Below are 27,577 nucleotides of genomic sequence, written 5' to 3' on the forward strand. Positions count from 1 at the left end.
TTTTTTTTTTTTTTTGTAAAAAAGAAAAACATATTTGATTCTTGGTTTGTGATACGTTTTACTTATAGAAATAGATTTGTTAGATTATATAACTGGAATTACAAGAGTAACTGAGGATTTTATTAATGGAGCTCCTCTCACACTCCCTAAAAGACCTCACCAAATACTCGATAAAATCTCTCATATTCTTTTAGACATCTTATATAAGTGGAGACTCATGAGAACCCCTAAACAAACCATAGTTACTTTACACTACCCAGACTCAACCATAGTTAATTGATAAACTTAGCAACTACTGAGACCTCTTGAACTTTAAAGCCCATTGATTGTATCCTCAAAGCCCACTGAATGTATCATTACCCCTGCCTTTGAAAACAACCTTGTCCTCAAGGTTGAAATGAGCAAGCTGTTTAGCCAACTCCTCCTCTTTTGAGCTTCCAAGGATATCCATATTCTGGCCGCACGTCCCCATTCACCAAAAACTCTTCATACCCTGTCCTCATATTGTCCTTGGCCTCAAAAAGCAGACTTGCTTGTATCTGAATCTCCAAGTAGGTCGTAGTTATCGAGCATGGCTCAGAATAGGTCAGTGTGGCTTCAATTTCTTTGTGTCTGTTCTTCACTGCAAACGAAAACCCTGAGCTAGGCAATAATATAATCTGTTTGGATATCATGTTTTCAGGGTTCCAAGGCTTTCCCTTAACATGGCGATCTTCCTCAGCCATTGCATTCTTTTCTTTATTCCTTTCAGCCTCGGTGATTTGGGAAACAGCAAGACAACCGATCCCAACCAGTCTTATTTTCTGCTTCTGTTCTGTTGAGACTTCCATTTCAGCAATAATTTTAAGAGAAGAATGATCGCCCATCATTTTCAACTTGCGCATGAAATCTGCAGTAAGAACCAATGCAACTATCTCCAAGCTAACACCATGTCTTCCATCTAAGGTTTTCACGGCCGCCTCAATTAGTTTCTCAATACCTAGCATTGACCATTGTATCTTTTTCTTAACACCCTTCCAACATTCATCTCTACACTTAACCCGTCTGATTTTGGTACCATCAATTGCAGTTCTATCCCATGGAATCTTCTTAAGACAAAGAAAGAAATTAACCTTTGGTGTAACTTTTAGCAGCCACATCTTACGGATCACATGACAGTTATGGTGCATCCCATTCTCCGTCTTATAGAACCCCCCCCCCCCACCTTGCACTTCTTTATATATCAAATAGGTCTCTCTTTCATGGTGCTTCTTTCTAAACTTAGCTCTCATTCCGCTTGTCATTGACTGCTTCCTTTTAGCTGTGATGAATTGCCATAGTAGCTTTACATAGATCAATGCTTGGAAGCTATGGTTAAGCTTCATAAATTTTCTGCCAAGCTTCTTCCTTGTCCTCTTCTTCATGATGAAAATCTGCTCAACAAGAACTCTCTTTGTGTGAAAAGTTAAGAACAGCATTACCTTCTTCTTGTGCTTATGTCGAAATCTGCGTCTCTTTCTAGCAGTCCAGAACCTCTTCTCCTTAGCTGTTTCAATTCCAATTATCAGCATAGTACTGAACGCTTGTTGACTCTGGTTGTTCCAATCTCTACACAGCAGCTTATCATTACGCACTAGGTAACAATTTACTTTGTTCCCAAAATGTGACCTCTTTTTCTCCACTTTAATTTCCCACAGTAGCAGCTTATCAAACACGACGCAACAACACTTCACTCTTTCACAACCTTTCAATCTCCTCATTATTAACAACCTTTCTAGGGTCAACGCTTCACACTTCACATCGTTCTTCATGGGAGACTGAAATCTGAGTTGGTATGTGCTTCCTGGTTTGAACTTGCACCTCCTAAACTTACCACAATTCATTTTTTCCCTTTTTCTCACTCCTTGAGATTTCCATGATCTCTCAACAACCATTAAATGTGAATCTTTGTTCACTTTGGCTTTTAATTTCTCATCTTCCCTCCTCGCCTTTCCTCTATTGATCTTCTTCTCGATTTGAGTAGGCATAGGTTCCACTTTTTCAGCTTTGTATTTAAGCCTCTTCGCCTCTGGGAGCTTCTTCTGATTCCTCTTTGTGGTGACCTTATTGTCTCTTGGAGATATTTCCTCGAACACGTGGTAGGTATGATTTGGCTTAGCTGCTTGGTTTCGAAGTTCCTCTAACCCCTGCAACAAATAGAAGTTCATGTGTTCTTCTTGCCTCTTTGTCAACAACTTCACACGAGCCGTATCTCCTTTGAGATTGAAACCACTTTCAGACCCATCAATCTTTGAAGTCGTTTTCCATCTCTTCTTCTTTTTCTTCTTCGCGTTCACTTTTCTTCCCCTAGGCATTTGATCGAACACTTGGCGGACAGGTTCACTTTTCTTAATATCTGACTCTTTTTGCACACCCATTTGTTCTTTTTGGAAGACATTATCCAACGATACCAACACATCTTCTTCTGCGATTCTTTGACATACCACCACTTCTGCTGCTGCAGTCTTCTCCTTCTCTTCAGCACTCGGTTTTTCAAAACACTCCTCAGTCTCTAGGAGATATTTCTCTAGCTTGTCCAAACAGCTCGTCCATCTGCTCATCTTCGAGTCAAATTCATCCCTCTGTGTTATATCAGCCACAACGCTCTCTTTCCCTTTGCTGAATCGTCGAAGCAGACCGATCTTGATCTCATTCCAGCTGGTAAACGCAGCATGTGACTCCTGGAACCACAATAGAGCAACACCTTCCATAAATCCATATGCAAAAGAAATCTTCGTCTCTTCCGTGAATCCATGGTCCGTGAAGTAATCTTCAACCCATGAAATCCACATCGCTGGATCTTCATCGCTGTAGTAAACAGGAACGTCCACAGAACCATCACCATCTCCCATTGGATCGAACTGCTCTGATACCAATTTGATATGTTTTGCTTATAGAAATGGATTTGATAGATTATATAACTGGAATTACAAGAGGAACTGAGGATTTTATTAATAGAGCTCCTCTCACTCCCCCTAAAAGACCTCACCAAATACTCGATAAAATCTCTCATACTCTCTTAGACATCTTATATCAGTGGAGACTCATGAGAACCCCTAAACAAACCATAGTTACTTTACACTACCCAGACTCAACCATAGTTAATTGATAAACTTAGCAAATATTGAGACCTATTGGACCTTAAAGCCCATTGATTGTATCCTCAAAGCCCACTGAATGTATCAGTTTGACATTTTGCTGCTGTTGTTGCAAAATGCAAACTCAAGAAGTACAGCGAACTACATAAAAAAACTTCAAAATGTGTAATTATAGCTCTTATAGATTCATGGAACATCTTTACTGAGCTAATGACAAGTTCACAACAAATTGCAGGAGTAAACAAGACCAGCCACATACTTTGTTGATTACTGATTTCTTTGTCTTTGGAATCTCTCTTTCTCGATATGTTTCCCTGTCAACTTCAGTTTCAGTGTTTGTCTTCATCAGGGAGTTGGAGTACCCCACCTTCTCCTATACCCCATTTGTTAGATTCGACGCCGAACTTAAAGACAATTTCCGTGAAAGCTGCCTATGTTTCAACTTCTATTATGTACAAATGCTCCGTCAAAAGAACAGGTAGAAACTTACTCGCCGCTTCTGTATTAAGAGTGAGGCCATTTTGTTTGTAAATGATGTGATGATTTACCTCCATCCTCTTCCCGTCACCAGCTCTAACAATACCCTTATCAACTAGCAAGACACAAGCCTTAAACCTCCAGGTTGTAGAAAGAGGCCATTTATTAGATTTCATTGTCATGCAACTTCCGTTAGTAGCTCGGTGAGTGAAGTATGGAGGCACTTCTCGACCAGGTAAGAATGCACCTTTACTACTAGTCTGGATGATGAGTTATCTGGCTTCTTTATTTAGTTTCAAGCAGTTAGTAAAGTCGAGATAGATCTTTGGACGATTATGAAAAGAGCAATCTAGTATCTCCAGAGACTCACAATTACTAGCAACGAGGTATGATAAAGAATCTGGAATATGTGACAGTGATACCAGCTTCTTGTATTTGTCGAGCATAAGTCCCCAAAGACGACAGGTTCTCTTGACCCATGGAAGAATTTCTTGTATTTCTGTATCTCCCAGGTACAACGTTGTGATGATGTCAAGAGAATGTGGGTAGTTTTTGAGGTTTTCACTGTATGACATTTCCAGGCAATCAAGACGGGACCACGACTTGATCGACAAAGGCACTTCTTTTATTGCAGTTCCTTTGAGTTCGAGATACTTGATGTTTGTGGAGATCTCAGGAAAAAGTTTCAAACGAGAGCAATCAGTGAGATCAAGTTTTTCGAGAGACTCTAGGTTGATGTTGACTGGAAGAACTTGTAGCTTCAAGCATCCTTTCAAAGTCAAGTTATGCATTTTATGAAGGTTTCCTATAGAGGAAGGTAGCTCCACAAGACTAGTGCACATATCAAGAGACAAATTTAGGAGATTAGTGGCATTCCCAATAGAGTAAGGGAGCTCCACAAGACCATTGCACTTATCAAGGTATAAATTCTTGAGATTAGTAAAATTTCCGACAGAGTTGGGGAGCTCTACCAGACTTGAGCAGCCTACCAGACTCAAGTGCAAGAGATTAGTAGCATTCTTGATAGATGAAGGAAGCTTTACTAGCCTTGAGCATCCATAAAGAATTAATCGTTGGAGATTAGTGACATTTTCAATAGAGAAAAGAAGCTCCACCAAACTTGAGCTTTCAGTTAGAACCACTTCAAGAAGATTAGTAGCAGTTGAGAGATCAGGAAGCTCTTTCAGGTTTTTGGAATAACTGAAATCAATCCACTTGAGGTTTCCAAGCGACTGTGGAAACAAATAAAAGCAACATCAAAGAACACATTTACTAGTAAAGAAATATAAAAGCTTCCAAATAATAAAATTTGAAGCAAAGAAAAACGGAGTATCAAGATAACTCTAAATTATCCACACGAAAGAAAACTACATTTAAAAACTAGACAAGATAACTACATACCCGATTACTTCCCCATAGCTTATGAAGTTTGCTATACCGCATCTTTAGTTTGACAAGGTATTTCGTACCAAAATTTGAAGGCAAGCATGTCATGGGGAAACGTTCCCATTCTAGTAATCTTAGTTTTTGAGAGAGATACTTCAAACCTTGCGGTAAGTAAAATTTGTCGCTTTGGTCACCATATGCGTAGTGGAATCTTAAGAACTTAAGATTAGACATTCTTTCGAAGGCTCTCTCGCTAACATTTAACTTTTCCTCCATCTTAGTTAAGTTAAGATCTATGCCTATAACATTTCTACTACCCTGAAAGAAACAAATGAAGTACGATGTAAATTATTAGTTATCAGATGAAATAAATTTATCAAGAGCAATATATATATGCAATGGAAGATACATGCATGTCAAAAGACAAAAGTCAAAAGTCAAAACCTACCGCTGTATCATCAGTCAATACGTCATAAATCTCCTTAGCATCAACGAAAAATTGACGTTGCCCAGGCTCATGAATGGACAGTTTCCCAAGCTCACAACGAACAATTTCTCTACCTAACAGTACTAGCAGTTTATGCATCTTTATCCTCTCATAGTCACTGGATATGAAAGATTTGTCAGCTAAGATGTGAAGGTTGTGCTTCACATCCAATAAATCCTTTGCAAGAATCGCTTCTATCATCTCTAAAGATTCCTTGTTAAAAAAGCAGGCTATATGAAGAAATAAATTTTTCTCTGTAGTATCCAAGGCATCGTAACTGAACTTTAAAATGCTCTCAATCTCTCCATCAAGGCGAACCCTTAACCTTGGAAGTGCATTTGTCCACTCCTGTTTAGTCATCCCTCGAAAATAGGATCCCATAACCCTTAGTCCTAAAGGGAGTTTACCTAAAAGAAGTGTAACTTTCCATGCAAGCTCCTTGAAATCCTCTTTAGGGAATTTTTGATCAAAAGCGTACATACAAAAGATTTGACAAGCTTCATATGTTGATGGATAATCCACCTTGTAAATATGGTTGACGCCATATGCCTTCAAAAGCTTTTTATCTTGTGTTGTGATGATAATACGACTTCCAGGACCAAACCACCAAGTTTCTTTTGCGATAGCATCTAGGTATATTGAACGATCGATGTTATCAAGAACAACAATCGCTTTCTTGTTTTGCAATATGTATTGTGCAATTCCTAAATGAGGAATCTCGATATCCTTGTGGTTGATTATCTGGGACACAAACTGTTTATGTAAGTGCAACTTTGCACTATAGTTATCAGAACACAATGGTCTTGCATACATGTATCCTTTGATATCCTCCATAAAAGCACTCGTTTCAAAACGGTCGGATAACTGTTGAAATAAGAATCTGGCAATGGTGGTTTTACCAATCCCAGGAGGTCCCCAAATTCCTACCATCCTCACTTCATCTGACTCTAAGCATAACTTCGATTCCATATTTTTCATATGAGCTCCCATTCCAATAAAGCCATCAAAATCCCTTGATGGTGTTGAATTATTCTACATGTTCAAAATATCAATGACAATTTTTTCAATCATGGCCGCTTCGTTATGCCTAACAAAGGTGGAGGATTAATATTTAGTCCGTTAAACAGTAATGAAAATCTCATTCAATATTGAAAAAAAAAAGGTTGTTAGTAAAAAAAACGATCGAAGTCAAAAGGACGAACCAGTTGCGAGAATCATAACCGGCAATTGTTACCAGTTTCGCTAGAGCTTCTCTCCATCTTCTAGTAACCTCCTTAGTCTTACCCGCACAAGTATTTTCGAAGACACTCCTAAAATCTCCGGTGAATTTCTTTACATTAGATGGATCCACTTTATAAAAGATGGGTATCACTGTTTGACCCAACTCTTCGCTACACTTTATGATCTCCACCAACTCATTAAGACACCACTTTGAAGAAGCATAGTTCCTTGAGAACAAGACAACCGAGATCTTAGATGCTCTAATCGCCCTAATGAGTTCAGGACCAATGGATTCTCCTCTTGTGATCTCATTATCATTGAATGGAATGATTCCTTTTCTGGATATGACTGAGAAAGTCCACCCGGACATCTTCTCCGCGGAAGCTCGGAAAGACTTGGTGTGTCCAGCTTTGAGACGAAGAAGATCGAGGAACCGATGAAGGAGGAGGAGAAGTAGAATTAGATTCTTCTTTGTTATCTTGTTTGACTCTGAATTTTCTAAAAAAGGTGAAAAAACCTATGGCTGCTGCGACTGAGGCAAGGAAAAATGAAGAATTCTTTAGTATGGTGAACAGTTGATCAAGATCGTCCTACAATGGATATTGAATGTTGATCCCTTTGGCACAGATGCTTCATATTGACATTTTATATCACACCCGAAATAAAAATATTGACTAGAATATGATCCGTTCTATGGGTTGAAAATAAAAATTTCTTTTGTTTATTTTGTAATTTTTATTCAAAACATGATATATGTGATTATTATTATTTTTTTTTAAGTTTTTTTTGCTAGAATACTATGTCATGAAATTATATGCTGAATAACTTATTAAAATAACACCTATTTTGTAAGATATATTCTAGTAGATCTATAGATTTTTAGCCGCACCATACCGCGAGTTAAGTTGTGTGATAAAAAAAAAAATTGTTTGTTAATTTTATTTGATTTGTTTAATATTTAAAATTATATATTGTATCAGATTGTTAATTTTATAACTTAATCCATAGTACTAAATATGTAACGTATGTTTGTCAAAATCATTTTGACCAAAAAAGCCTACCAAACAAATTTATTGTAAGAACTAAACATATCTATTGGCCTGAAGTCCATATATAAATTTATGAGCCTAACCCAATTAGATAGTTGCAGAAATTTTAATCTCCTAATTTAACTCTTTTCTTTTTTGGCAAACCTTTTCTAAGGCCCGGCTCATACCTAGGGCGAGAGAGGCGGTGGTCAGGAGACCATTTTTTTTAAAACAAAAACCTTAAGCAAATGGGTGAAAAAAAAAAAGAAAAAAATAATTTATGTTGAAAAGGGTCCAAAAAAACTATATGCCTAGGGATAAAAAAAATTACCGAGACGGGCAACTCATGTACATATTTTTTACACACAGACGTGGTAAAATGAGTATTGAATAAATTTTTACCTGCAAATTATATCTATAACCATATTTTAGGGTAGATCTACTCTACTTTTTTTTCTCTGTAATTTTTTTTGTCGAAACTTAGCGACAATGACTAGCTAGTCTCTCTAAACTTTTTCAATAAGTTTTTGTATTTAAAAAAAATACGTAGTTTAGTATATCATCCAATAAAAAAAATTAGTTGTTGAAAAAATAAAAGTTTGTAGTTTTGTTCTTTAATAAATTATTATTTTTATCAATTATTATTTTTGTTAGGAACATTAGTTGAAAAAAAATTGTGAACAACATACATATTTTATATAAAGAAATTACATAAAATAGCAGTTAATTGAAAAACCTCACAAATAACTAAATGATGTTTGATCAGTAACTAAAATTTCTTTTTTGTAACATCAAACATGTTATTGTATGTTTGTAATTCCCATGAGGTTGCATTGTAGTAACAAAAATAGTTTCACTTGAGATTATTTTCATTTTGATGGTGATTGTGTGGTTGAGGATTAAAGCCAAACAATTGATATCTCTCGTCACATCATAAATAATGAATCCATATATGCACACATGGCTGAACAAAGATAGTTATGAAGATTCTATGTTTTTGTCTTCGCTCAACGAGTTTAGCCTTCACGCTTCTTTGCCGACGAAGATGTCTCTTTAAGTGATGAAGATGTCTCTTTAAGTCATGAAGAAAAGCCTGAAGATGTCTCTTCATCATTTGCTATTTGCTTGGATTCTAAGTATACCAAGCTGTTGCATAAAGAAACAAAATCGGCCTTTTTGTCATCTGCTTCATCCAACATTTATACAAATGTTGGGGCTGATATTATCTCCCAAACCAAAGCTCTCATTTTCATCGAGATGATAAAAGAAGACTTAAGTGCCACCATATATAAAATGTGAGTCTATTAAGTCATCTAATTTTATATGAACTGCTTCTTCTCTACTCTAAATCCTCTTATAGCTTATTCATTATGTCAATTTGCTCCATTTCTTTATCTATTATGCACACATTTATTTATTTTTCACATTAGTCAACACACTCTAGAATTGAAAAAACAATTCTCAAGAGTAAAATATGAAAACAACATTACATGAAATCTTACTTCATGGAACTCTTCAACAAGGACCTGAAACTGAGCAATATCTTTTATATGAAAACCTCTTAACCTCATACTATGAGATTATAATGGCTGAGAATGGTGGATCGATTGCAATTGCTAATTATTATTTCAAAATGATTTTTGTAAGATTATATATGGAAAAAAACATTGATGGCAAGAGATGAGTTTGATATCTCTATGAGGAAGATGAAATTTTTAGTGAATTATCACAACTTACAAGATTAAACAGTTTTTATTAAGAAATTCTTCTTATAATAATTGTTATTGTCCACCTCATACTCATGAAATTATAATGACTGAAAATGGTGGATCGATTGCAATCGCTACTTATTATTTCAAAATACTTTTTGTAAAATTATATATGGAAAAAAAAAAATTGATGGCGAGAGATGAGTTTGACTCATCTTTGTGCTTAAGGAAGATGAAAGTTTTAATAAATAATCACAATTTATAAGATTGAACAGTCGTTATTAAGAAAATAACACATGTTAAGGTTAACAATATTTCATAGTAGTTTTTATATACAACAATTTAACATACGTAGTAGTTTAGCATGATGACAGAATCATATCATAGTGGAGATTGGGACAATAACAATTATTAAAAGGAAATTACTTGCCCATATAGACAATTGAAAAACTAACTAATTTTCTCAAAAATTTTTAGTACATCATGTTTTACTATCATTAATTATTCTAGTAAAAATAATTTTTTTATTGTCACCAATATTATAAATACATATTTAACTATCGATGTTTAGTTTGTTTCAATATCTAATCCTCAAAAAAAAAAAAATGGTTGACCGCTTCTTATTAAATGTATTGCAAAACAACCAAAAAAGTTTTCTCAACAAAATTAATATGGTTGACCGTTCTTATTAAATGTATTGCAAGAATTATTTGCATGGCTACATAGAAAATAATTAAATTCCGTCTGATTAATTCATAATTTATTTGTTGATTAGCATGATACAGCTTTGTAGTAATGGTAAATTTGAGATATTTTAATTACTGATCAACTTCTATTTTGTACGTATGTATGTATATTTTGATAAGAATATCTTTTACTTAATATTGAATAATTGCACGCGTAGTTTGAAACAATATTACATGCAAAATGTTACACATGCATACATATTTTACGCATAAAATCACAGACAAATGCACACGTCATACCTCTTTTAGTACTAATTTCTGAATTTTTATGACTTCATTTTATTTACCAACGTTGAAAGGTTCATTGTTTTTATTCGAAATAATTGAATCGTTCCAATCAAAGCACTTAACATGATTCAAATAATTAACGTTTAATTCATCATTAATGTTAAAAAATTAAAATATATGTTATTATGTTGACAAAAAAAACTGATAAAATTTTTTTTGAAAAAAAGTTAAAGAACAAAATTATGGATTCATACAGATTCTTATTGGATGACACATAAAACTACATATAAAATAGATATTCAAAAAATGATTTAAAAAGTTTAGAGAGATGTTGAGTCACATTATAGATGCTGATTCAATGAGAAACAAGATATCATTCGTCACATCATAGATGTTGATTCAATGATAAACATGAGTTGTTTTTTAACTTTTTAAATATTCATCACATAAACCTTCTAAAACAAATGAAATAAAAAAAGTATTTTTTATTTTTTAATTTTTTCTTATTTTTTATCTTTATATTTTTGTCTATAGAATCATTTTGACAAGGACTAATAACACATCTCTCAATCGTAACGCAACCACCATAAAAATGGAAGCAATCTCTCGTAAAGGTATTATTGTTGCAATCATTGAAAATTCATGTATTGAACATGATCCGAAGAAAATTGTGAACCATTCGCGTTTAATGTTACCAAACATTATTTAGTGATATGTAGATTTTCTAATTAACTGTTATAGCTAGTATGTGATTTTGTTGTTCTATAAAATGTAATGTAAAAATGTAAACACTTAAATCTTAATATACTGAAAGAGATGAGAATATTAAGATCCTAACAGCTCAAAAATCGTTAAGGTGACCAAAAATAGTTTCACCAGCTATTTAGATTGATTGAATTGGTTTATCATACTTGCCTTCCATCCATCATAAAATCTAAGTATACTTCTTTTATGGTCATATTCATTCTTATGACATCAAATAATTTATGTAAAAATTGATATGATCAAAAAAGAAGTATCATTAGATTTTGGGTTAGAGGACGAATATGATGAACCAAATCAATCAACCTTTATAAATGGTGATTCTCGGTACCTTAATTTTTTTCGAGCAACTATGACCTTTATGTTATATCCCTAGCTTCTCAAAACAAAACATTTAGTTATGAGAATGATTATGCATACAAACACACTACAAAAAAATTGTTGTCTTACATCATTTATTTTATATATTTACATCATTTTTAAATGATGTAAAAATAATTTACATCACTTTTATAAATGATTTACATTTTGTTGATGCAAATAATTTGTATCAGTTTATTTTTAAATGATGTTAATATTTCAAATATTTGTATCAACTTTTGTAATCGATGTTAATATGCATCCATTGCAAAAAGTGATTTAAATTTCACATCGGTTAATAGAAATGATGTTAATATATTTGTTTCGATTATAAAAAGTGATGTAAAATATTTATATCAGTTAGAAAATTGATGTAAATATTAGTGTTAATTTCATAAATACTTATAATAATTGTATCACTTATGATAATTGATAGTAATATTTTGTAGATAATAACCCAAAATAAATGTCGTAATTTTTTTTATTAGTTTAAATATTTGCAGAAATTGCTATCGTAATTATTGCATCCCTTAATTAGTTTTTTTTCTAGACACCATTAATTGCTGTTTTCAGTTTTTTATATCACTAACAATACAAATTTTTCTCCTAAAATCACTCCTTTTCAAATGTCATATAATCTTTGAAAGATTTTTCCTATACATCACTAAAAATAATAGAAATAATCAATCACAAGCAGCATCACATTGTTTCTTCATCAATCTTGAAAACTTGCATTTTTTCTTCATCAATCTTGAAAACTTGCATTTTTTTCTTATGTTTTGTGTCTTCTACTCGTATTCATGATTATGATGAGCTTTTGAATTATCATTGTAGTTGAAGTCATTTTTATCTGCAAAATTAGATTACAATGAAAAAACAAATCTACACTTTAGAATATTTTAATTGAATCTACACTTTAGAATATTTTAATCAATTAAAATAATAATTGTATGTGTATTCAACAGAAAATGTTAGATTACCTTACTTTTTTCTTGACAAACCACAACTCCAAACTTTCTTTCTCGCCTATGTGCATTGCTGCGAAACAATGTTCATGATGGATTTGTTGAGTAATGAACAAAAATGACAACATAATGAGCAATTAGCCATAGTTATGAAACAGAAAACTTAAAAACAATAAAATAAAGAAGAGGCCAGAGAGAATATATGTTTACGAAGGCTGAAAGAATTGAGAAAGATTTGTTACAAGAATTTTGTTTGGAGATAATATAGTACCTTTAAAGAATTGAGAAAGATTTGTTACAAGAACTTGAGTCTCACTTTCAATATTCCTTTTAGATGTCCTTCCCCGATAAGATTCAGCAACGCAATAAAGAGCAGTCATATTTTTTAATAATAAATCACATAATCTTGCTTTAATACTTATGTAAAAAAGAGATATCATATGTTGTCATAGTTCCTCGAATATCTATATTAACATTTTTGAAGTACTTTTTGGTTTATATACTTTAAGTTTTAATTATTTAATTTTTTTTACAACATTAACTCCTAAAACAATTCTATAAATAATATTGGAGAGAAACTCAAATACTAAACTTTCTTAAATTGACCAACATTTGTTACATTTATTGCCATAAAATCTTAACAACATCTATACATTCCGATTTTTCCAAAAACAACTCTACCCATTAAAGTTTTAACCCATTAAATTTCCAAAACTATTTTTATGGATGCTAGAATCTCTCAAATTTAAATGATATACAACAAATTTTCCATAACAAAAGTTTACAATATCCATAATTATATTAACATTAATAAATTTCCTAAACCAAAAATCCAATTATAAAATGTCACATTAAATATGTTGAAAACCCCCATATAATTTGGTCTATTTTTTATTTTTTGAGGAATTACCAAAAAAATTAAAATTCTATTAATTATCATAAATTATATATATTGACATGGAAAAATTATAAACTATATAAGTATGCTAATTTGGTAAAACAATTAATATAATTAAACTTGATAAAAAACTTATTTTGATTATTTTTTTTACGTAAAAAATTATTTTGATTTTGGTGAGACGGGTTGGCATTAATCATATACAAGGAGTTAAGTGGAATTGTTTTTTTTAAACACTTTTAGATGTGTACCAGGAGATAAATGTATTACTAGACTATACATATACCACACGGGTTAAAACCTTGAAAACACTACAAAAATCTTATACTTTGAATACTTATATCAAATACGTGTAAAATTTTATATTTTTAAAATTAATAAAACAATAATAAAATAATAATATAAATTTTAAATTTTTAAAATTAAAAATATTGTCCCACGGTGTACCGCGGGTTAAATCCTAGTATTGGATGAAAAACATAACATATAACTATATAAGCAATTGCTTGCTCCATCTTTGAACTCAGGTTGCTTCTCCTCCTCACGAGAAATATTTGTCTCTATATACAAGACCTTAATATTACACTATCATTGAACAAAAACTAAAAAATAACTTTAACTTTCTAAGATGTTCAAATAATAGCTAATTTTTTGTAAAATCATAGTATTCTTAGAAAAGTTAAAAATATAAAAATTACAACTCAATTTTTCAAAGTGTCTATTTTAAACAAATTAGTTAAAAGGGAACCTGTATTATTCTTCACAAAATTTATAATTCCAGAAATTAAACTCATTTTAAGTGTCTATCTTTAAAAAAAAAATTAAAGATAGACACTTAAAAGAAAGAGCAATAACTAAGGTTTACAATCACTTTAATTGTTTTAAAGTTTTCACTAACATAAGCTAACAATATATGAATGTGGAGTTTTAAATTGGCACTACAACAACAAAAAAAAAAACGAGAGTTTTAAATTGGCACTTATTTAATAATATGTATTTTATTTTATAGTTTAAATTTTCTTTAACAGTGAAATTATTATAAAAGCTTTGGGTATTTTTCAAATATAGGACTTAAAAAATCTCATATTTGGATAAATAATTGAGCTACGTTTTAAGTATATAAATATAAAATATTTATGAAAATATTAATGCAATCAACTAAAACTATTGTTAACAACCAAAATTACATATATAATTTCGGCATATTAACGTGGGTGTTAGCCTCTCCTGCCAAACATATCACGTGGAAGTGGGACATTTCCATAAGATACGGACAAACCTGGCCGTAAGCCTCTTTGAAATAGTTTCCATTATTAATTAGTAGAGCGATGAGAAACTCTATTTGAGTTCATCTCATATACAGAGACAAGAGAGACCAGATTTTATTCATTGATTGAATAAAAAGAGTATATTGCTTGCTCCTATATATATATAAGTTAAATGTACCTACATTGTTTCCAATGAATCGAGTATTGTATTATATTCATTCTTTTTATATTATATTAATTAGAATTTATCTATAAAATGTCTAGCTATAAAGCATTTTTTTAATGAACTATTCATAGAAAATCTGAAATCGAAATGTAATAGATACAAAAGACAAAGTGTTATATGAAATTATGATAAATCCAGCTTATAAATTGTTCCCCTTCTGTTTGTTTCTGTTTTCATCTTTGCTACGTGATTGTGGAACCACGACCAATCATGTTGTGAGAGCATTGACTTTAATAACTAAATCATCACTACAAAAAATAACTATACTGATTTCTTCTAATTTTATTTTAATATATTTGGCCTCATCTATGTTAATGGAGAGCCAAAATAATATATGTTAAAATGTAAATTATTCATTTTCAACAAAATTTAAATTTGGAAGCAAAGACTAGCTCGACCATTCCAATATATGGAACTTAATTCTCTTTGAATTATTCTTGGAGTTCTAAGGTAAACAAAAGCAAGGCTAGGTGCGTGGGGAGCCTTAAGAGGACTATTGGATCATTAATTTTCGGCTTCAAGTTCTTGGTGACCCTCAACAAAGAGCCGAACAAGTAGTGTGGTATTGCGTTGCATCAGTTAACACTATGTTGAGTTGTTGACAAATTATCTGTTACGTTTTATACTTTGGTTGAACTTCGCGTGCATCAATTGTGTTTATCATTGCAAAAATGTTTTCTTTTTTTGAATTTTATTTTCTTCTACACTTGTCCGAAACCGGCAGCTACTAATATATCATGAACTCATAGAGAAAGAGAACCCATGACTTAATAAGGCCTACCCATACGGTCGAATTGGTGTAGAATCCATGATTGGTTTGTAAAGTTTTAGGATAAGCCAAAAGTACGATTACAATAAAGCCATGCACGTGAAGTTACTTCCTCTATATGTCATGAATGAGGCACGTGGGTCTTCTTCATTCAATTACGTCATTTATCTGTCCAAATCCATTGGAAATATCTTAAAAAAAAAAAAAAAAAAATTGCTTGTCCTAAATTCAAATGGCTGTAGTTGTATCAAAATTCAGAAAGACATTAATAATTTTTTTATGATGATGCATAAATGTGGTACTCATTTATTTGTACCAAAATTTCAGTAAAACAATAAATGACTGAAATGCAATATTAGGTGCATCTTCTTTTTTTGACCAAAAAAAAAAAGGTGTATTTGCAATTGTACTTAGGTTTACTACTAGTTTTGTTAAGCTTAGCACTCTCAGTTTATTATTCTTCTCTCTCATATCTCATTTACTACTTGTATATTCGACTACCATCTCTACAAAGTCTGTATATTCTTAGTTTCCTTTTCCTGCATCTAGGTTTGCTATATAATGTAAAGGCTACACATAAATAAGATTATCACAAATTTCCCAGTCGTCTTCCTCTTGTTCATGGTATCAGAGTCAATCAAAAATGGCAGATCTGAAATCTGAGACAACTGTGGAAAAGATCGTGAACACTACAAAAACTATTGCGCCAAACTATCAATTGGCTGCAAACGAAAATCCTGATGCAGTTATCGCTCAAGTTCAATTCAATGGCGATAACTTTGATGAATGGGCACAGGCAGTTCGAACTGCTCTACGCGTGAAGAAGAAATATGGTTTCGTTGACAGGACGATAACGAAACCTAGAGACGACTCTGATGAATATGAAGATTGGGTGTCTGCAAATTCCATGGTTACCTTGTGGATACTTAATACGATTGAACCAAAGGTGCGTCGCACTCTTGCAAATAAAGAAGATCCACTGGAGTTGTGGCAAGAAATCAAGGATCGATTCTCTGAAGGGAATGGTCCACGAATCCAAGAAATTAAGGCTGAACTTGTAAATCTAAGGCAATGAGGTATGACGATTATTGAGTACTATGGGAAATTGCAAATCCTTTGGGAAGATCTGATGAATTATGATAAGATTTTGGTATGTCGGTGTGGTGGCTGCAAGTGTAATCTCGGAGCAGAAGCAGAGAAGAAGCGTGAAGATGAAAAAGTGCACCAGTTTCTTCTTGGCTTGGAAGAAACAATGTATGAAGGTGTGCGCTCTGCTATAATCAACACTGATCCTCTTCCCACAATGAACCAAGTTTATGCAAAGATCAAATCGGTGGAACGTGTTCAGACCGTGATGCGCGGAAGAGAACAACAGAACACACAAGTGGCGTTTGTGGCGAGGACAGGCAGAACAAGTGGTGGCTCTGAAGATAAGAGAAAGCTTGTATGTGTAAGCTGCAAGAAAACTGGTCACACAGCCGATACTTGTTTTCAAACGATTGGATATCCATAGTGGTGGATGGAACGATCTCGACAAGGAGGTCGTGGAGTCAAAGGGCGTGGACGTGGAGGAGCTGTTCGTGAAAATGCAGTAGTGGTACAAGAGGCTGGTGAAGCGAGTGCTGCTGCAGAGAAATCTGGGTACACTGGTCTCACTAATGAACAGTGGACTGCATTGATCAAGCTCTTGGATGTTCAGAAACAAGGAACTGCACCTCGTCTAAACGGTAACCTCGAATCTCTTGACTGGGTTTTAGATACAGGTGCATCGAATCATATGACCGGAAATAGTGATTTTTTTATTGACCTGAAGTATATATTGCCGTGTGCAATTGGTTTGCCAAATTGAAACAAAACTATTTCACGGCAAAAGGGAACAGTTAGGTTTGATGCTGAGTTTAGTCTACGGAATGTGCTGCTAGTTCCAGACTTGAGATGCAACTTGATTTCAGTGTCACCGCTGATTGCAGAGTTAGATTGTGTTATGCAAATAGCTAACAAGGGTTGTGTTATTCAGGACCGTTTGACGAAGAGCCTCAGTGGCGCGGGTGAGCTTCGAGACGGCTTGTACTTCTTTCGGCGTGTGACAACTTTTACTGCTTTACGTATGAATAAAGATGGAGCTGAAGATGTTTGGCATCAACGGCTAGGACACCCGTCAAATCGAGTTTTTGATTTGCTTCCTTCTATTGGTACTAGAGTTAAAGATTTTTCGACTTGTGATACTTGTCTTCAAGCCAAACAATGTCGTGATGTTTTTCATTCAAGTGATAATAAAAGTAATGGGATTTTTGATATGATTCATTGTGACTTATGGGGGCCTTACAGAACTCCAACAATGTGTAATTCTTACTACTTTTTGACAATCGTCGACGATCATTCTCGTGGCTTATGGGTTTATCTTCTTCATGATAAAAGACAAGTCGGTCAAACTCTCAGATATTTTATGGCATTTGTTTTGCGAAAATTTGAGAAGAATATCAAGATAGTAAGAAGTGATAACGGCATAGAATTTACATGTCTCTCGGCTGAATTTCGAGAAAAGGGAATTTTGCATCAGACATCTTGTGTTGGAACTCCACAACAAAATGGAAGAGTTGAACGTAAGCATCGTCACATTTTAAATGTAGCTCGTGCTCTTCTCTTTCAATCCTCTCTACCTGTTAAATTTTGGGGAGAAACGATCCTTACTGCAACATATCTCATTAACATAACTCCGTCAAGTGTTTTGAATGGAAAAACGCCATATGAATTTCTATATGGTTCACCTCCGTCGTATGACAACTTGCGTGTTTTTGGTTGTTTGGCTTTCGCACATAACCAGAAAAGGAACAATGATAAATTCAGTTCTAGAAGCCGGCGTTGCATTTTTGTTGGATATCCATATGGTAAAAAGGGTTGGAATTTATTTGATCTTGATACAAAACATATATTCTCCTCTTGAGATGTTGTGTTTGTTGAAGTCACATTTCCTTTCCAAATTCCGTCACTTGGCGATGGAGAACCATGTGATGTCGTTGATGGGATTTATTTAATGATTTTGCAACAGAGGTTACACCGGTTGCAGAGACCTCCTCACTGCCAGTTGCAGAGACCTCCTCACTGCCAGTTGCAGAGACAACACCATTGTTGATTGGCGAGACCACACCACTGCCGATTGCAGAGATTTCACCACCGCCAGCTGTAGACAACTTGATTTCAGCTGATCAACATGGTAAAGTTGTTGTGCTTTTTAGTCCGTCTGTTGTTTCTCCTGTGAAAGAAAGTTCATCTTCTACCACCACTTCTGATATCGAAGAAATAGCAAATGAAAACAGAGTTGAAGATTTGGGTCGTGGGTGCCGGGAAAAACGCAAACCAGCTAAGTTGCAAGATTATGTGCTACAAACAATTCCCCTCGATGGTTTTAAGGGTGTGGAGATTAATTCAATCGATATTGAAACAGAACCATTCGACTGCATCTATCCAATTTCGGAATATGTTGCCTATGAAAATTTCTCTCCTTCACATCGAGCTTTCTTAGCCTCCATTACTGCTGGTGTTGAACCCAGATTCTTTCGGGTTGCCGTCGCTGAGAAAGTGTGGAGAGATGCTATGCGTAAGGAGGTCGATGCTCTTGAGATTACTAAAACATGGGTTTTAACGCATTTGCCTCCTGGGAAGCATGTCATCGGCAGTCAATGGGTCTTCCGAATTAAATATCGTGCTGATGGCAATATCGAAAGATACAAAGCCCGCTTAGTAGCACTTGGGAATAAGCAGATTGAAGGAGTAGATTACAAGGACACCTTTTCTCCAGTTATTAAAATGACTACTGTTCGTGCGTTTCTCGGTGTTGCTTCGGTTCGAGGTTGGGAGTTACATCAGATGGATGTACATAACGCCTTTTTACATGGCGATCTTGACGAAGAGGTGTATATGACACCGCCACCTGGTTTCCGCACTGATGACAAGACTCTTGTTTGTCGGCTTAAGAAATCTCTTGTTTGTCGACGAGAAGGACTCTTTCTTAGTCAAAGAAAGCACGCTCTGGATATTATAAGTGAAGCTGGCTTACTTGGATCCAAACCAGCTGACTCTCCAATGGAACAACAACATAATCTGGCCATGAGCAAGAGTGCTCTCTTAGCTGATCCTCAACGCTATAGACGTCTTGTTGGGAGGTTAATATATCTTGCAGCGACTCGTCCGGACCTTGCTTATAGTGTCCACATTCTCACACAGTTTATGCAACAACCACGTGTTGATCACTGGACAGCTGCGTTGCGGGTCGTTCACTACTTGAAAGGAAATGCTGGGCAAGGTATTTTCTTAAACTCGGACTGTGATTTAAAACTCCATGGGTGGTGTGACTCTGATTACGCGGGGTGTCGTCTGACTCGATGTTCTCTTAGTGGTTGGTTTATCACTCTCGGCACCTCTCCCATCTCATGAAAACGAAGAAACAAAAAGTTGTGTCTCGATCATCTGTTGAGGCTGAGTACCGTTGTATGTCCAAGACCGTTGACGAGTTGATTTGGCTACGTGCGCTTCTGGCTGATCTTGGTGTTAAACAACATGAAACTACTGCCTTACATTGTGATAGCCAAGTTGCATTACACATAGCCGCGAATCCTGTTTTTCACGAACGCACACAACACATAGAAGTTGATTGTCACAACGTTCGTAATGCTATTCTGGATGGTGTGATCTGCACCAAGAAAGTTCATACTACGGAGCAGCTCGCCGATGTGCTCACCAAGGCACTTGGTTGTGGTCCTTTTCAATCAATGCTCTGCAAGTTGGGCATTAGAAATCCCCATGCTCCAACTTGAGTGGGGGTGTTAAGCTTAGCACTCTCAGCTTAGTATTCTTCTCTCTCATATCTCATTTACTACTTGTATATTCGACTACCATCTCTACATAGTCTGTATATTCTTAGTTTCCTTTTCCTGCATCTAGGTTTGCTATATAATGTAAAGGCTACACATGAATAAGATTATCACAAATTTTCCAGCCTTCTTCGTCTTGTTCAAGTTTGCATTAGTTTTGAATTTTTGTTTGTTTTGGGGCTTTGGGGTTTTTGCAGCTGCCATAAGAGCATCTTCATTGGTTGCATTTAAGCAAAATTGCTAAAAATATTAATTTTGAATAAAAGTGAATAAAAGTGAAGTTAACAAATTTCTTAAAAAACATTCTATTTTATGGTCCATTTGTAGTATCTAAAATTGTGGTCCTTAATTTAAATTGTTGGTTGTGGTTTGACTAGTTAAAAGATCCATAAAACCAGAAGTTTCACTAAATGGTTCCATAGTCAAGTTTTTGGTTGGTGGTTAAAGGAGAAGGAAGAGAAAGAAGGCGTGTTTGTGAAACAAGGAGAAGGAAGACTAAGCTCCACACCGATTATGTTTAAAAGACAAGAAGAGTAAGCTCCACACCGATTATGTTTAAAAGACAAGTAAAAACACCCAAACGATCAGTGAGACCGATTTTAAGCTAGTGGACAGCTATACCAATAATCCTGTGTCAGATCAGTCAATGTAACACTGAGAAAGCAAATAGAAAGAATGAAGCAGTCTTACAGGGCGACTAAGAAAGAACTTTTACTCTGCAATAAGAGCATCCTTGATGCTACGGTTCATCAAAATATCCTGTTAAGGAAATCAATACCCAAATAAATTCTTTTGTTGGGTAAAGTGCAGAGGCGACAGAGCAAGAGCTAAAGCAAACTGAATACTGTAATTTGGTAACAACGAAGACATATCAATTAAAGGTAGAATATTTAAGGTAAAAGAGGAGATCACGAGGTATAATCCAAGCACCAAAATAAGCTCATTGTTAAAATCGAATGTTTGAGTCTGAATCCAAAACTAAAATAATTGATCCAAAAGACATAACCAAATCCTAATATGGTCAAAATAAGCACATCTAAAACTGTAGTATTTTGGAGATAGAACCCACTCCATAAACAACAAACGGCTATATTCAAAAACAACAAACGGCTATAGTCACTAACAAAGACAATGAATGAGTACTACCAAACACAAAGGATTCATCTCATATACACACAATATCAGATTCAAACCTCAATTCTACATTCTACTTTCACAGTTACAACCTAAACCATTTACACACCAAAATCAAAACTTTTGATTCAAAAGTCATCACAAATGCTACAAGCTGAAAACGCTATTTGTAACAGGAAGAGGCCTTACCAACGGTGGAGCCAAGTGACTGTGAAGAGTACCTCCAAATGAAAAGCCGAAATGCGAATCTCGGCTTTGGAGAAGAAAAAAACGTGTGAATCTATCTTAGTTTAAGAGGGGATCAAGAATTCCCAATCGACTAAACAATTCCCAATCGACTAAACAGAGAGAAGTGTAGAAATTGGATCATACCTCGTTAAGATTAGACTGCTGCTTGGGTTTCCCGAATCGTCGATGGATGTATGTCGAGTTTCTTCCTCAATCAAGATGAAACTATTCTTCGATGACGAAAAGAGTAAAGACGACAGGGATAAAAAAAAATACCGCTTTTTTTTTTCTTTTTCTCATAAAATTTTACTCAGAAGCTGACACGTGTTAGCTAAGCATTGTTCCTAAAATGTCTAAGGTAAAGATCGATTGTTAGCTAATTAGGATTTCTGATTTATTTTTTTAGCTTTTTAAGCTAACAACTTTGCTTAAATGCAATGCAACCAATGGAGATGCTCTAAATATCTTATCTAGCTTTTTTTCAAACAAAATATTCCTTCCATTTTTTTTAGTTGTTGTTTTAGAGTTATTTTTTAGTTGATAAGTATTACTTATCCTTTTGTATTTACTATGCAAACAATTTTCTAATTTTATTTCTGAGTTTTAGCTTATTAATTGCATATATCAAATAAAAATATATATTAATGAACAGCAAAACAGAAAATTTAATTGTTTTTTAATATGTGTAAATTAGTTGACACAATAACGTGCTACGTGCGTTTCCATTTGCATGTCAAAATTATATGATGAAAATATCTAAACTTTCTGACAAAAAAAACATCTAAACTTCTATTGAAATGCATTTCTACTAACTACAAACTACAGTACTAGGTTTTTCGTTTTATGAAAAACAACTATATTAAACAATTAATAAATGCATTTCTGCTAATTCTTATTTCATGAAGTGTAACTATACTAGTACTGTAGTAGTAACTGAAGAAATTGATTAATTACGTAGTGCTAATTAAGATATTAATAATAGTCTACATGGGTTTCCGGACAAATGTCGTCTGACAAAAGGTCTTTGCGAAAAGGCGGAGGAAGAAAAGGAGGACGAGTACACATGAGCAATGCCCAATTCACTCCTTGGAAAAATGGGTGGCGTTTCACGGCCGTTGCCCCGAGAGATGATCCTAACCGTCGGCTTGGGTCCTTGACCAGTAGCTGAGAGATCAGATCCTTGGCCGCGCTTGGAATCGTTGGCTCTTTTGGGAATTCGAGGGCTCGAGCCACGATGTTCGCAAGAGTTAACTCGTGGTCCATCCCTTTGAATGGCGTCGTTCCGTAGAACAACTCGAACATGAATATCCCCAATGTCCACCAGTCCACCGCACTCCCATGCCCTTCTCCTGCCATCCACATTTTATGTTTCACTCATGTTAGGAGAGCTTGGGCATTCTTTTAAAGGATTTGGTATGTTCTAAACAAAAAAGCAAAAACAGGGGAGTTGAGAATGAGGTAGATTTGAAGAATACCTGAAACAATCTCAGGAGCCAAGTACTCATGCGTTCCAACAAAGGACATGGACCGGACGTCCACAGGCTCAGCCACAAGCTCAGGACCGTTGTTACGGTGATCAGTTTTCTTCTTGCGCCTTCGGATTCTCGGGTGGAAACAAGAGACAGCAGGGACAATACAGTTAGGGATCATGCAAGAGGACGATGTGGTTTGATGATGGTCCATGCCTTGGTTCTCATTCTGGTCAGACGAGCCATTAGGAAGGTTGTTCCGGTTCAGCACTATCTGTGGTGTGGAAGTCGATTCATCACATTTTAAGGAGAGATCAAAATCGGTTAGCATGATGTGACCATCTGATCGAACCAACACGTTCTCAGGCTTTAAATCGCGGTAAACAATCCCCAACATGTGAAGATATTCAATAGCCACGATCACTTCCGATACATAGAATCTGAAAAATAGTTAAGAGATGTTGAGATTAGTATAATGTGAAAAGAAGAGAGACAAAGAGAAGAAAACATGGAAGTGAGGACAAAACGAATAATTGAGATTTTGCAATAATTTTAAACAAGAGTTTTGTTTGGAATTTTTTGGTTACGATTTTAGTTAATGTGACAAAACAGCATTTGTTGGATTTGGGGACAAGAAGATGATGTTTTTGGGTTTGATGTCACTATACACAAGGAACAAAAATGGACCTACAAGGTTGGTTGGCTTAACGAACTCTTTTGTCTAATAGAGAGTTTCTGGTGCTAAGACATTACCCCAAGATTCCTCTAGCCGACCCTTTTTGTCCTTCACGGGTCCACAATCACAAACATACTCCACACAAAAACAGAGAAAAAACTGTACAACAGGCAAAATTCTAAGAACAAGTTCACACAAATGATAAAACCCGCCACTTATTCGGTTCATATATCCATTTCCGTAGAGCCATTGTTCTCTATATCTTTTAAAGAAAAAAACCAGAATCTAATTGAGTTCATTGAAAGGAAATAACCCAGTCTAATGTAAAATGCAGCTGAGTGGAGAGAAATGGGACCTTGAGTTTTTTTTTGTAGGACAACCTTAAAAATATAGATATATATTAAGGAATCCCTACAAATCATGATAAAAGATTCGACTACATGTTTTGGACCCAATTTTCAATCATTTTACTTTAACACAAAAGAGGAAACCTTGTAAAAACTCATTTACATAACAATTTAGATGTAACTTAACCTTGACTTCAGTTTTAGAATCGTTAACGTGTAAACTACTACACTAGTCAATCTGACAATATAACTTAAGAACACAAAACAAATCAGATCTAAACATCTACCAAGAAGAAGAACAAGATCCGGTTTTCTAGTAATTATCACGTGATACAAAAATTGGTCCATAAAGGGATAAATAAGTGGCTAACCTCAACTAACAAACAATGATATAACTTCATCTACTACCAGACCGCACTATACCATCGACTCTAAGCCACAACTACTTTTCAAAACAAAGTTTCATAATTTTCCAAAAATTTCATCTTAATTTGTAGGACCAACTCATTAAGATCATTTGACAAAATATAATTCAAAATAACCACCGGTTTTAATAGTTGGGATGTGCTTGTACTGTAACCACATGCCCAACTACAAAAAAAAAAAAAATACTATTCATTTTTTTGTTCCCATCCACGGCATGCTACGTGATTTAATTCAATCACCTGGGTTCCACCACAAAACTTACACGTGTCTTAAATGATTTGTTTCGAGAGCGAAGTCAAACCCCACTCGTTTTGACTTTTTATTTTTAAGCATCGCACCAGATTGCAACTACTTAAATTATGCTGCCCTACGCTAGTACGCTATACGCACACAGTTAAGTAAGATGCACACTTTTGTTAATCGTGCGTACATCTGCGTACATAGAATAAATAAAATAGCCACTCTATTGGTTTAAAATTAAAATACACTTTCTAGTCCCTTTTTTGTGTGGCGTAAATAGACTTTTTCTAGTTTATATTAAAAAAAAAGAGCATTATCGAGCACATCAATCAATAAATAAATATATTCCAATAACAAAAATCTGGAAAAAAAAAAACCATTACAAATTTATAAGCTAGCGTTTAGTGAAAACTGCCAAAATTACGGAAATAAAAACATCGATTGTGTGTGATTTTCACTAAGATAATTATAACAAGTAACAACCTTAACGGGCCTATGTCATAATTAGTCTATAATTGCCCTTAAAAAACTACATATATAGTACAAATAAATGGCCTCTCTATGGTTTTAAACTTTTAATTTAAAAATACACTTTTTAGTCCCTTTTTGTGTGGTCTAAATAGACTTTTCTAGTCTAGTCTTAAGAAAATATAAGCACATCAATCAATAAATAACATATTCCAACAACAAATCTACAAAATGTAAATATAAGCTAATTATTGAAAACTGCCAAAAAATATTGACGAAATTACGGAAATCGATTAAGTATAATTTACTTTATATATCTAAAGATTTATGATAATTACGATATAATTACCGTTAAAAAGGCAATAAATTAGTGATTAATTAACGGAACCATAAATTCAGTTATGAGTGTTGAAGTGTTAACTACGAGACAATTCGCCAGCTGGACGAGAGTCCCACTTCCCCCTGATTTCATCAGCTTTTTTATATTATTATTCACTTCTTCATAATAATTGCTTCCCACTTTTCAATATATATATTTAGAAACTGAATATTTTTAAATTAATTCACTTAACGGAAATGTTACCTGACGGCGGATTCATGGAAACGTTTATAAGTCTGTTTTTGACGGAGAACATGAAGGTCACCGCCGGGACAAAACTCCGTTAACAAACAGAGCCATTTCGGCGAATCAATGGCGGCGTAAAGCGTCGGAAGAAACGGATGATCAAGAGACTCGAGTATCTCTCTCTCTGTCTTAGCTCTACCTTCTTTGCTCCGGCTCGCGAGCTCCTTTTTATCCATAACCTTCGCTGCCAACAGAGGTAATTTAACGGCGGTGGTTTCCGTTACGTTTACGGCGGTTAGGGATTTGAATTCGGCTAAGAAAACCGAACCGATGTCTCCGGAACCGAGACGGAGACGGAATCTGAGATCGGAGAGTGAGAGAGACGATCGGAGTGAAGGGGGGAGTTTCGAGGATGAGAATGAACCGTGAGCTGATGGTGCTGGTGTTAGAGCTGCGGCGGAGGAGGAGGAGCGAGAACCGGAGCTTGTGCTTCGATTCACGGTGGTTCCCGCTGATGTGAAACTCACACTCTGTAAATCGTCGGCTAAATCGTCAATCCATGGTTCCATTTTCCGATCTACTCACAGTGACGACGAAAGAGAGAAAGAGAAGAAGAGAGAGAGAGAGAGAGAAGTAACTGTGAGATTTTGCCTTTTTGGGGATGAGAAAAAATAGAATCAAAAGAAGATTACAAAAGACGATGGCATAAGTTGTAATTTAAGGGTTTAGGTATGACTCGTTACCTTATTTGCTTATTTTTAAAGCAATTTTTTTTTTATAATGCATATCGATGGTTAGGAAATGATGATGACACTGTATTGATATGTTTTATTTATGTGTAAGTAGACAATAATTAGGGAATTATTTGAGAGGATTTTAAGATCTTTGTTGTTGCAATTGTTTCAAAAGAGAGAAACAAAGAGACATTATAAACTAGGCCCCTACGGGATAAAGATAAGGACATATACATATTTTTGTGTTTGTTCTATTTTAAATTGTGATTATTATAATTTTTTCGTATGGTACAATATTATATTATTTTTAAAATATATATATATATATTTTTTTGTGCAAATAAAAAAAGATCTAAACACTGTCTTTTGAACATTGTCACCAAAGCACAAGGACAACCTAGACAAGGAGTCCGTGTACAATGTGTATTGTGAACTCCAGTCCCTATTGTACGAACCTCGGGTTTGTGGTCGCTCGGCCTTTGAAAATCATATCATTGGAAAATAAATTTATTCAAGTCAAGACCGGTTTCATTGTTGTTGCATTTGGTTCAAGCTCGGTTATGTTACATCACGGTAGAAGTAAGCTTTGCTTTGCGTATCAGCCTCTTACTTGCGTTAACATGGTGCTGTTGGAGGAGCTTGTAAGGCTAATGGCTTTCGGTATGGTGGTATTTGTTTCTAACCTTGTTCTGCCCTAGCCGACTTTGGTTATGAATTTGGTAGAGGGAGCACACACTGTTGGCATAATTTGGCTTGTGAGGTTCTAACTCATG

The 27,577-nt window shown here is 34.7% G+C and overlaps 2 protein-coding genes, 1 long non-coding RNA gene and 1 pseudogene across 3 annotated transcripts; 1 reads left to right on the top strand and 3 right to left on the bottom strand.

The window, feature by feature from the left end:
- On the bottom strand, positions 3,548 to 9,286 carry LOC104780311 (annotated as a pseudogene).
- On the top strand, positions 17,261 to 20,917 carry LOC109132671 (uncharacterized mitochondrial protein AtMg00810-like). Its single transcript, XM_019244619.1, has 2 exons — positions 17,261 to 17,373; positions 17,664 to 20,917. Exon 2 carries the CDS (start codon positions 19,241 to 19,243, stop codon positions 20,078 to 20,080), a length of 840 nt encoding a protein of 279 aa, XP_019100164.1. The 5' UTR covers positions 17,261 to 17,373; positions 17,664 to 19,240; the 3' UTR covers positions 20,081 to 20,917.
- On the bottom strand, positions 21,089 to 22,138 carry LOC109132673. The gene is made up of 3 exons (XR_002037686.1): positions 22,024 to 22,138; positions 21,841 to 21,904; positions 21,089 to 21,276 (listed from the first exon to the last, which is right to left on the bottom strand). It is a non-coding gene; the product is annotated as an uncharacterized LOC109132673 (long non-coding RNA).
- On the bottom strand, positions 22,822 to 26,924 carry LOC104780310 (serine/threonine-protein kinase D6PKL2-like). Its single transcript, XM_010504811.2, has 3 exons — positions 26,089 to 26,924; positions 23,355 to 23,788; positions 22,822 to 23,228 (listed from the first exon to the last, which is right to left on the bottom strand). The coding sequence occupies exons 1-3, from the start codon at positions 26,637 to 26,639 to the stop codon at positions 22,852 to 22,854; spliced, it is 1,362 nt and encodes a 453-aa protein (XP_010503113.1). The 5' UTR covers positions 26,640 to 26,924; the 3' UTR covers positions 22,822 to 22,851.

This window comes from Camelina sativa, chromosome 4 (assembly GCF_000633955.1).
Source record: "Camelina sativa cultivar DH55 chromosome 4, Cs, whole genome shotgun sequence".
In the NCBI taxonomy this organism is placed as follows: domain Eukaryota; kingdom Viridiplantae; phylum Streptophyta; class Magnoliopsida; order Brassicales; family Brassicaceae; genus Camelina; species Camelina sativa.

What these genes read in the sequence shown, in the direction of transcription:
- LOC109132671 (XM_019244619.1), top strand. Translation starts at nt 19,241, where the DNA reads ATGCGTAAGGAGGTCGATGCTCTTGAGATTACTAAAACATGGGTTTTA.
- LOC104780310 (XM_010504811.2), bottom strand. Translation starts at nt 26,639, where the DNA reads ATGGAACCATGGATTGACGATTTAGCCGACGATTTACAGAGTGTGAGT. An exon ending in TTCCATGAATCCGCCGTCAG is followed by an intron (nt 23,789 to 26,088) that starts GTAACATTTCCG and finishes ACTATTTTTCAG; the next exon opens with ATTCTATGTATCGGAAGTGA. An exon ending in GGCTCCTGAGATTGTTTCAG is followed by an intron (nt 23,229 to 23,354) that starts GTATTCTTCAAA and finishes TGTGGATGGCAG; the next exon opens with GAGAAGGGCATGGGAGTGCG.